General features: G+C 40.3%; 1 protein-coding gene across 2 annotated transcripts in view; it reads left to right on the forward strand.

Moving 5' to 3' along the window:
• Nucleotides 1-12,347, forward strand: part of HECW2 (HECT, C2 and WW domain containing E3 ubiquitin protein ligase 2) — a 262,291-nt gene that overhangs the window by 157,930 nt on the left and 92,014 nt on the right. For both annotated transcript variants that reach the window (XM_068244844.1, XM_068244845.1), the window contains 3 exons: nt 1,892-2,042; nt 5,817-5,926; nt 8,051-8,175. In XM_068244844.1, the coding sequence (XP_068100945.1) occupies nt 1,892-2,042; nt 5,817-5,926; nt 8,051-8,175 (386 nt within the window). The remainder of the gene's footprint in view (nt 1-1,891; nt 2,043-5,816; nt 5,927-8,050; nt 8,176-12,347) is intronic.

Consider the following 12,347-nt stretch of genomic DNA (forward strand, 5'->3'; position numbering starts at 1 on the left):
TTTTCTTAACGTCCCCGATTTTAGACAAGAAAAAGTTTGTTTCTCAGCCTGTCCCTGTGAAAATACAGCCTTAAAGGAATACTGTAGGGGGGTCAGGGGAAAATGAGTTGAACTTACCCGGGGCTTCTAATGGTCCCCCACAGACATCCTGTGCCCGCGCAGCCACTCACCGATGCTCCGGCCCCACCTCCGGTTCAGTTCTGGAATTTCAGAAGTCTGAAAAACACTGTGCCTGCGTTGCCGTGTCCTCGCTCCCGCTGATGTCACCAGGAGCGTACTGCGCAGGCACAGACAATACTGGGCCTGCACAGTACGCTCCTGGTGACATCAGCGGGAGCGAGGACACGGCAGCGCTGTGATTTTCAGACTTTAAAGTCTGAAATTCCAGAAGTGAACCGGAGGCGGGGCTGGAGCACCGGTGAGTGGCTGCGCGGGTACAGGATGTCTGCGAGGGACCATTAGTAGCCCCGGGTAAGTTCAACTTATTTTCCCCCGACCCCCCCTACAGTATTCCTTTAACTGTTTCTTTTATGGCCTACGACAGGCAGAGTAACTTATTTCCTTTGGTTTAATGCCCATCTATGTGAAATGCAAGTGAAGCCCTGCTATGACCTCACTTCTGCCCTCTCAGTGTTACTGGATTCTCTTTTCATTCTTGTCTATTATTTACTTGCGTAGAACTACAAATCCCACAATGTAACGGGCTACCTTACTTCTGGTTCATTTGCAATGGCAGTGCTCTGCAATGCAAAGAACCAAGGATCTCATATGGAAATTAAAATGTTTGGGTAAGGCAACAAAAAAGGGTAGTATGCATTTATTTATTCTAATTATTTTACTTATAGTTAATTTACCAAGTTTCAAACCACTTTAAAACTACTTGTTTTCTGGCTGCCATGTTGGTCCTCCATTTTTTTAAGTCACTGATTTGTAAACTAAACATATAGATCATGTCATCTAGTTTAATTTGCTGAATGGTTGTTGCAGACATATATTGAAATCAGACACTGCTGAAATCATAAGGTCAGCAGGGCAGCCAAGAAGATTTTATAAAAGATCACAAAGATGGCAATTTCCATATTCCTTTCACAACAGGATTCCTTTAACACAAATTACATCAGTTGTCTAAATGTGGCTGTACTTATGGACTTCCAAGTATATTATGAACATATTATAGTCCAGCGAAAATTGATCTTTATGATAAACACATATGGCAATACAATCTTTCTTGAGCATGTTTAAAATATTTCTTAGGTTTTTAGGGCTCATTGTGTGTTCAGAAAAGAAGGCATTGTGGTCAGCATACTTTTACAAAAAAGAAAATATTTTGGTCATAAATTGCAAACGTGATCCATCACTAATATACTTCAATCTTCAGTGCTACAGTTCCAAAATCAGTTAGTCAAAAACAGACAAATAAGTATAAATTGTGAAATATCCAATGCAGTAAGTCACAGCCCACCCTTCTATTAAATAAAATTTAACAGTGCATTTTACACCTATATTAAAGCCTGTTTCTTACCCAAACTATGAGGTCTTAAGTACGTTTGTAGTGTATGAGCTAAACGTCTACATAGCCACATTTCACTCCAGTCCAGATAATAGTCACAGGCCCATCCACAAAGACACCACAGGGGAGCAAAAAGAAGAGAAACACCTTTGTAAGTTAAAATTGGTAGCATTTTATTGATCTCTGAAAGGATAAAACTACTTACATACCTGACTAGCATCAGTCTTTAAACAGTGGGTTTATACAACAGATACATTAGCAGATCTGTCTTTTGACAGATGATCAGAATGGTGACATGCTTACCAGTTACCACTAATATATTTGTCATGAAACCACAATATTAAATCACCCGTTAGATTATTATATTTTTTGTGCTTCCAGATTGGGAGGCGAGAATTGACAGTCATGGGAGGATATTTTATGTTGATCATATAAATCGTACAACTACGTGGCAGCGTCCTACGGCTCCTCCAGCCCCACAGATTCTTCAGAGATCAAACTCAATTCAGCAGATGGAGCAACTCAATAGACGGTGAGAATTTTTTATGTTTTTTTATTAAATTTGTATATTTTACTGTGTCTAGTTAGTTTAATAGATGCCTGTGATGTCGAGTGCTAAATAATGTTGTTCTAAGAATACAGAAAGTAAAATATTTTGCTCAAATTTCAACTTCATAATAAACGTAATAAACATAATTATGCCATCCAGTGATAAACACTATTAAAGGGGAATGATCCCTCATCTTACCACATTCTCTTAATTCTTCACAAAATATGTTATTTTTAGTGGCTGGCAAGCGTCAGTGTGTGTGTGAAAACTTTCAGATGATGTGGCTTGTGGGAGATTGGAAAACGGAATCTTCCACTTACGTCAGAAAATCCTGTGAATCTTATGTCTCTTTAGGGACGTATAATCAGTAGAAAAATCATAACAAGCTTCATACATTATTCAGTATCTGACTGTATTTTGCAAAAGGCAAAGATAGTTTTATATACCAATTCACCAAACCTTTTTTTTTCGTTTTAGATAACAAGTAAACTAGTTATCAAATCTAAAATATATGACATTTTGTAAAGATTTAGGGCCTATTCCCTCTAGCACGCGTTCAAATCGCGGATGGAAATCCATTTTGCATATGCGTTTTAATGCGAAAAATTCGCGTTGCAATTTGAAATCTGCCCAGGAACAACACATGGCACATGTTGCCTGGGCAATTCGCGTTCTCAATGCGAATTTCCACGTTTGTAATGCAGATTGCATGCGTACCCATTAACTAACATTGGCCGTAATTCGCATCCAGATTCCATCATTTTTATGAACTGCATCGCGTCCAAAAATTCGCATTGAATGGAAATGCCACGTTAGTGGCATTTTTGATGAGGAAATCCGCGTATAGTGGAAATATGCCCATAGGGAGGTCACAGTTCTAGTTGAGTGCTAGAATTAGGTAGTTATCAGTAATTTTGAAGGTGGTTGATGAAAAAAGACTTTGCAGTTGCATCTGAAATGCAGAACACATGTTTACATTCCTTACTAACATCTGAAAGCTAGTTTAGTGCTGTTGAAACTCAGAAGCTTCAATCAATAGTGGTAGTCTAGTCTACATCAGTAAAATGGGATTTTGTACATAGCGAACATTCACTAAGTGCTGGCAATGTCTAAAATATTGAGTAATTACATTTAAAGTAATCATAGCATTAAGGATGGCTTGGATGCTTTACTTGCGTTGAAAGACATCCATGGCTATAATTACTAGGTAATTCCATGTGGTGTTGATCCAGGGGTTTAATCTGATTGCCATCTGGAGTCGGGAAGGACATATTTTCCCTTTTGGGGCTAATTGGGCCATGCCTTGTAAGTGTTTTTCACCTTCCTCTGGATAAACAGGGATATGGGAGGGTGAAGGCTAGTATTGTACCTCAATAAATACAAAATAAAGCAGCACTAACCCTTAGCAATCATCTCCCTAAGTCAAATTTCTGCTAGAGTTTTGTGATGCAATTGCCGTTCACTCCTAAAGTGTGGTGCACTGCAATTAAATATCAGATCCATAGTTAAGCACAACGCTTATCTGCTGCCCAACAGGTGGCCAGTAATTCTGTGTTTCTTTTGAAATTCCAAATGCTGTCTTGTGCACATGTAAAAAGACAAGCATATCAAATATATAGCCTGGATCTCCTCCTACCTATCCAATCGCAAAAAGTGTCCAGTCCAAAATTATTCATACCCTTCACAAACTGTCGCAGTCTGTGGGAAAATCCAAAGTTCTATACCATTCCAAATAGTCAAAGCTGTTCTAAAGCATCCTAATTACCCTGATTAGTTAGGAGCAGCTGATTTAATCAACTCAACAGGTAAAAAAAAGCTCCTCTCTGCAAATGGTATGTGGACAGTCATGGCTAAGACAAAGGAGCTCAGTGAGGACCAGCGGCTGCGCATTGTGGCTGCTCACAAGTCAGGAAAGGACTACTAGGTAATTTCTAAATGTTTTCAAGTTTCAGTGGCTACATTCCAAAGTATTATTTAAAAACTCAAGATGTTCCGCACTGTGGAAAATCTCAGAGGACATGGTCAGAAGCCAAAAGTTACACCTGTGCTGGCTAGGAGGATAGTGAAAGAGGTGAAAATGAATCCAAGCATCACCACCAAGGCCATCCTCGTGAATCTGGGCTCTGCTGGTGGCAATGTCTCAAGGCAGACAATCCAACAGACACTGCACACTGCTGGGTTTCATGGATGTAGACCAAGGAGGAGGCCACTTCTCCAGATAAGGCGCACAAAAGCTTGCTTGGCCTGTGCAAATGCTTATTTGGACAAAAAAAAGAAGACTTATGGTCTCCTGTGTTATGGTCAGATGAAGCAAAAATTGAATTGTTTGGTCACAATGATGTTTCCTTCATTTGGCGTAAAAAAAGAGAAGCCTTCAACACAAAGAACACCATCCCCACTGTCAACCATGGTGGTGAGAACTTAATGCTTTGGGGGTGTTTTTCAGCCAATGGACAAGGGAACCTAATCACAGTAAACGGCACCATGAAAAAAGAGCAATGCATGGGGATTCTCAACCACAGCATCAGGCAGTCTGCAAAGAAACTTGGCCTTGGGCACCAGTGGACATTTCAGCATGACAATGACCCAAAAAACACAGCAATAGTGGTGAAGAAATGGTTAGCAGACAACAACATTAACGTTTTGGAGTAGCCCAGCCAGAGTCCTGACTTGAATGTAATTGAGAATCTGTGGAGGGAGCTAAAGATCAGGGTAATGGCAAGAGGACCCTACAACCTGAAAGATTCGGAGCTCATTGCTAAAGATGAATGGGCAAAAATATCTGTGGAGACATGCAAAAAGCTGGTCAGCAATTATAGGAAGCGTTTGATTGCTGTAAAAGCCAATTTCTATTTGTTACTGAGAAGGGTATGAATAATTTTAGACTCCACAATAATGCATCTTGTACATTATCCTTTTATCTTTTGGGAAACACCTATGCTATTTCCCATCAACAAATTACTTGCTGGTTGAATAAAAGTAACTTTAAGTCAAAATTTACCAGGGGTATGAATAATTATGGGCAGCACTGTATATACTTATTCACAATGGGTACCCAGTGCAGGGTAGGGGAGAGAATTATAACAAGTAGCAGCGAGGTGAAGGTGAGGGAGGCAGTACAATTTGCTCAATGCCTGTAGGAGTCATATAGGTCGCTCAATGGTTGCTGAGCATGTAAGTTGCTTTTTGAACTCACACCCTAATAAAGCTCATAGGATGGGAGTGAAATGTGTTATGTCATGTAGATTACATTTAGAAGTATTGCAGCTTGTTGTAATGTTCATGACTCGAATGCACCAGTTACTTGGAGTAGATGAGTACATATGATGTGACAGCACAGATTAGCTGGAATCCTTTAGTGATGTGTTGCTGTGAGCTGGAGCAGATACAATGGTAAGATAATGATATACACTAACATTAGCAATACTGAAGATTTTATGAGATGAAAATTATTATATGTCCAAGAAATATGCATTCCTGTGATCCAAGTAAATTGTTTTCCTTGCTAAGCCATCTAACTGCATGTACTAAATTGGTTCCCTATTGCTTGATTTTTTTTAATGCATTAGCCAGCACGTCCCAGTTGGAAACTGAAAGAATCAGTCAATACAGTAGGCGCACACTGTGTGTGTATGGGTGGTGGTTTGTTTACACAGGTCTTTCTGAAATTAATATATAAATATATATAATTATTTCAGTGCACGCAAGAAATATGAGATTTATTAGATTTGTCTTTTTGAAAAATTCCAACAACAGCTATCAAAGCATCCGGCGAACAATGACGACTGATCAACCAGAAGAAGTTGCAAATACAGTTGAAGGAGCTGCAGCCATTGAGGATGTTGATTATCACCATTCAAATGCAGGTTTGTTATGTCAATGTAATTTTCCTCTGCAAGTATCATTCGAAAACACAAGGGGCTTGATTCACAAAGCGGTGCTAACTGTTAGCACGCTTGTGAAAAGCCCCTTATCACGCCAAAAGATGCTTAAGTGCACGCGAAAAACGTCGCACCCGATGTGCCTATAAGGGCGCATTGGGTGCGACCTTAACGTTGCCGTTTTCGTCGCACCGCGATGCGACGTTTCGCACGCACCGGACTTTGCGCGTGGGACTTTGCGCGCGGCCTGATTCACCTTTCTGTGTGCTAACTACTTAGCACCCTAGTTAGCACGCCCAAAGCCTTTAGGTGTGCTAACTAGGTTAGCACCGAATAGTGAATCAGGCCCAAGGTATTAGAACTAGTGCCAGGACAGACAATAAGGATGCGGCTCATCTACATGATTTGTGTGTTCTTGGTTAGCATGGTATTGTTAGTTTTTACTTTCAAAAACAATTACAGATCATTAGCCTAAATGTAGGGAGTCAGAGCCCTAGGTACTGATGCCTAATGGAGTGTAGTATCTTAGGCATAACTGTCGTTCACTATATTATTACTGATTGTCATGTCTAGGGAACTCCTGGAGAAGCATGTGATTTGTTTGAACAGCTGATAGATTTGCAAAGCTCTGATTTACTGTGACCACACCTTGCTTTAGCACATGATAATGACTAGCAAATCAGAGGCTTACATATCTATCACCTGACCAAACTAATCACATGATTTTCCATGACTTTTCCTAGACGTGACCATGACTATTCATTATATAAAGTATGTTATCTGCTGCAGAAACTTGTGTTATATTGGGAATTGAAAAGAAAACCCGTTAAACCTATTCCACTTAATATGTTATTAGAAGGTTTTTTTCTGAAGATTCTGTTATTATGACAATATTTTTTGTTTACCATTTTGTAGCATTTCAATATGATACATTTGGTAAAGAGTATGTATATTATTCAAACTTGATGCAGGGTTATGCAAATTATGTAAGAAAATATATGCAGCTTAGAAAAAGATCAATTAAATTAAATCTTGGTGGGAATTAATTGGTCCATTTTCGAACTGCATGCACAATTACATAATCCTGCATCAATTCATGATTATTTACCTCTCATTGACCATCCTTAGTAAAGAGCTGGAAGAGTATGAAGACGGTCTACACAGGGAGGGGCAAAGATGGAGCCAGAAGAAGGTTAATGCCTTTAGTATGAGATGATTAAACAGCAATAGGAGATAAGTAAAAAATAGGAAGAGTAATGAATAAAGAAAAGTAGGGAAGGGCCAAGCAGATCATTCAACCTAAAATCTTATATGTATTCATTTTATAATACTATTTACTTTGAAAACTAATGATAGCTTATCATGTCACTAGTTAAAACTCCATCTATATGGTGTCCTGCTCAAGAATTGTACCTGGGAACCTACTGCTGCAAGGCAAGAGTGCTAACCAGTCAGTTATTGACGGCTCAAAATATTTCCAGGGCCATAGACAAATCTGCACAATGCTATGCTATTCATGTCTACGGAATGACTTATTTAAAAAGGTGAATAGAACATGATGTCATTTGGGGGGGGGGGGGGGGAGAGGCAAGTTGGTTTTGTGTCCTTCAGTAAGAATTTAACTCATAATTTAAGACGTCAGCTAATCTGGATAATCCTTATTCCTCCCAAAATGTGATTTATTATCCTTCTGATGGTAAAAATTGTTACAGCTCACTTATGGAAAAGAATCACTGATCATTTTGAATTCATTTTGAAATTGAATGATTTTCAAACCAATGTATTTAAAAAGCAAAAAACATATTAAGGTTTGTAACTCTGAATTATCAAGACTTTGCAAACTATACTGGCTATGAATGTTCCAGAAGCATGGATTGCCCCATATCTTTATTTTTCCTTTTTAAGCTTCTTTTATTTTAGCTTTGTATATATTAATAATTGTACCATACGCTTCTGCATTTGATCAAACGTTATCATCTCTGGGTTAACTGAGAATTAAATGTTATTTGTTGTTGATGGAAAATCCTCAGTCTGTTCAATGCACTGCTCTAGATAAGTGAGTCTTATTTATTATTTTTCGCTATGCTAACAGTAAGGGTTTGATTTTAGACTTCCGCAGAGAAAATGCACTTCCTCATTCTACCTCAAGGTCGAGGCTCAGTCTGCTTCTCCACTCTCCCCCTGTGAAATTCCTCACCAGCCCTGAGTTCTTTACAGTTCTGCATTCAAACCCTGTAAGTAGTTATTTTGTGATTGGTAAATAATGGTGTCATAAGTAGTATATTCAATCAGAAAAGAGATTGTTGTAATAAATATGTATGAACAGTATATTGTTACATTCCCAAGACATTTAGAACACATCCTTGTTGATGGCATATATCTGTATTAATTTAGCTGAAATTTTTATAGTTAAAAAATGAATGTATAAGTAAGTTGGCCACACACCATACAATTGTTTAAATATCTGTTCAATTTAAGAATTGCAATCAATTTTTCTGACCAATGTACCACACACGTATGTTCAATTTTTCCCCGATTATGATAAAAATGATTGGAAACTCTGACAAAATTTCTAGGGTGTGTATATTAATAAATTGACAATCTAACACACACCATACAATCTTTAGAAGGATTGAAGAAAATATCTGGCATTCCGGATCGATAAAAATCTAAGAAAACGGGAAATCCGATCGGATTTTTTCAGTCAAATAAAAAAAAAGCTTTCGATTTTTTCGGGAGATCCCATCGTTTTTATCGAATTGCTGTAAAATCGGATCTTTTTATTGTATCGTGTGTGGCCACCTTAAGGGAAATATTCTGACTGATTACTGTATTAAAAAAAAATCTTTGCTGCAGCTTACATATGCAATACATTTTAATACTGTAAAATATTCTAGCTCACTAATATTGCAAATGCGAATGTTTGGATGTTTGTTACTCAATCACACAACATTGGCTGAACGGATTTGAATGAAATTTTGCACACACATAGTACATTACCTGGAAGAACATATATGATAATTTTTCTCCCCATAACCAAAAAGTGGACGGAGACAAATACAAATTTAACTGGGAAAATGTAAACTGCAGCCATTCTTACATTGTTAATGGTAGGGTTCTCAAACTTTGCACAGTTGGTCACTGGGTAACTTGGATTCAAATTCAGAAAAGGGGGTGGAGTCACAAACAGCCAATTATATTTGTTTAATTTAAATGCAAATTATTGATGCCAAAGACCGCAAAGTTCACAAACTTGGTAATTGAGTAATTGTGCGTTAGAGTTAGAAAAAATGGACGCAGCCAACACCAGCCAAATATATACCCGGGCAATGCCAAGTCATCAGTGGGCGGAAAAAAATACAAATTTCACTGGGAAAATGTAAACTACAGCCATTCTTACGCTGTTTATGGTAGGGTTCTCAAACTTTGCACAGTTGGTCACTGGGTGACTGGAATTAAAGATTTCGGAAAAGTGGGTGGAGCAAGCCAATCAAAATTCACCTATTGATTTTCAAGGGGAATATTTAATTGCTGCCATTCTTGCACTGTTAATGGCACAAGCCTCAAACCTGCTACAGTTGGTCATTGGGTGACTGGGGTTCAAATTCAGAAAAGGGGTGGAGCCACAGCCAATCAGATTTGTTTCATTTCAATGCAAATTATTGATGCCAAAGACTGCAAAGCTCACAAACTAGGTCTTTGAGTAATTGAGCAATTGAGTGTTAGGGTTAGAAAAAGTGGGTGGAGCCAACACCAGCTAAATATGGGCAATGCCAAGCCATCAGCTAGTTTATTACTAAATAAATGTGTATATGTTTATATGTAGGTGCAAAATAGCCCCCTATGGATGGTGATGGCTAACCTTTCAGAGGCCGAGTGCCCAAACTGCGACCTAACATCGACTTTTTTATCTCCGAGTGCCACTGGGGGAAAATGGGCGTGGCCATGATATTGTATGGGCGGAGCTAACATAATGATGTAACAGCGAGGCATAAGAAAGCAGTGTTTTCCGCCATGATGTGGTGAAACGAGGATTCGCATCATGGGTGTGCAGAAATGCTATTTATGTAGTATGTATGATGCTATTTATACCCGCCGTAACTCCAAAGCAGCAAATATAGCCAACTATGACCATTAAGGGCTCATTCACACTATTTGCTGCGCTGTCAGTTTTGACGCAACGCACATAATGTAAGATTCATATGGTAACATGAAAGTCAATAGACTTCCATGTTACCATTCACACTACAGGTGTGCGTTCCCATGCGTTACGTTGTAACGCATCTGGGAACATTTTAACGCACAACGCATACGTTTCCCCGATGGGTACAGCTGCCGACGTCCACGCTTTAGCGCACCACAACGTGCATTCCGTGCGATCACTGTGCGTTGGCAGCGCATGCATGAAATTGCATTCGTGCATATGTTCTGTAGTGTGAATGAGCCCTTAATAATAAATGTAGCAAGTTACCCCAGACACCAGAAAATAAACGCAATGTGTGCAACATTTCAGCAGAAAATAATGCAATGTGGGCCACATTGCACCAGAAAACAAACGCAGTGGGCCACATTGCACCAGAAAATAAATGCAGTGGGCAGCATTTCACCAGAAAACAAACAGCGGGCAGCATTTCACTAGAAAACAAACAGTGGGCCACATTTCACCAGCAAACAAACGCAGTGGGCCACATTTCACCAGCAAACAAACGCAGAGGGTAGCATTTCACCAGCAAACAAACGCAGTGGGCCACATTTCACCAGAAAACAAACGCAGTGGGCCACATTTCACCAGAAAACAAACGCAGAGGGTAGCATTTCACCAGCAGACAAACGCAGTGGGCCACATTTCACCAGAAAACAAACGCAGTGGGCCACATTTCACCAGAAAACAAACGCAGAGGGTAGCATTTCACCAGCAAACAAACGCAGTGGGCCACATTTCACCAGAAAACAAACGCAGCGGGCAGCATTTCACCAGAAAACAAACGCAGTGGGCCACATTTCACCAGAAAACAAACGCAGTGGGCCACATTTCACCAGAAAACAAACGCAGAGGGTAGCATTTCACCAGCAAACAAACGCAATGGGCCACATTTCACCAGCAAACAAACGCAGCGGGCAGCATTTCACCAGAAAACAAACGCAGTGGGCCACATTTCACTAGAAAACAAACGCAGAGGGTAGCATTTCACCAGAAAACAAATGCAGTGAGCCACATTTCACCAGAAAACAAACGCAGCGGGCAGCATTTCACCAGAAAACAAACGCAGAGGGTAGCATTTCACCAGCAAACAAACGCAGTAGGCCACATTTCACCAGAAAACAAACGCAGTGGTCCACATTTCACCAGAAAACAAATGCAGCGGGCAGCATTTCACCAGAAAACAAACGCAGCAGGCAGCATTTCACCAGAAAACAAACGCAGCAGGCAGCATTTCACCAGAAAACAAACGCAGTGGGCCACATTTCACCAGAAAACAAACGCAGCGGGCAGCATTTCACCAGAAAACAAACGCAGTGGGCCACATTTCACCAGAAAAACGCAGTGGGCCACATTTCACCAGAAAACAAACACAGTGGGCAGCATGTCACAGGACATAAACACAATGTGACAAAACATTTTACCAGAAAATAACACAGTGGGCCGGATTTTACCTGAAAAAAAAAAAGTAATGTACTCACCTGACAGAAGTCTTCTCTCTCGGCTGGGCTCTGGCGCGCATCTCCCCCGGATGTTCCTCCTGCAGTCTCCCGCGCTGCCGCTGACAGGCAGAGTGCAGGGCTACGGGCAGATGGCGCCCGAAGCCCTGTACTGGAGACATAAATAGTCTCCAGTACAGGGCTTCGGCAGCCATCTTGCCGTAGCCCTGGTCTGCCTCCCGGGAGACTGCGGGGCTGCGGGATATGAACTGGTGCGGCAGAGTCTAGTAGACGCTGCGGCCAGTTCGTAAGCAGCGGTGGCGTGCCAGCAGATTAGGCTACGCGTGCCGGGCCCGGCACACGTGCCATAGGTTCGCCACCGCTGGTATATGACTTTCTCAACCTCGGGTCCTTACCTAGAGTCCTTATGGGAGTTAAAGGGTTTTGCACACTTAGCTGTTCATAAGGATAAGACCCAACTACTGGAAAAATTTAAGGGCCCGACTCCATCTGAAGTAATAGAAATTGCTAATTGTGGCAGTTTGAAAGGTGCTGTTGCTTTAGAAGAAATATTACAGATTTTTTTTTTTATCAATTTGCCTGTTTTCCAGCCTAGAAAAGGGTCCTGTATATATAGTACTGTAGTTAGCTATACCACAAGCCCAAATCGTTAGTAACAGACTTGTGGATGCTCTCAATTTCTTGTACTTATTATTTATGTGAATATGTCTATCTCTGGTGTTCTTGTAAATCCTGATCCTTATAG

The sequence above is a fragment of the Hyperolius riggenbachi genome, chromosome 7 (genome assembly GCF_040937935.1).
Source record: "Hyperolius riggenbachi isolate aHypRig1 chromosome 7, aHypRig1.pri, whole genome shotgun sequence".
NCBI lineage: Eukaryota > Metazoa > Chordata > Amphibia > Anura > Hyperoliidae > Hyperolius > Hyperolius riggenbachi.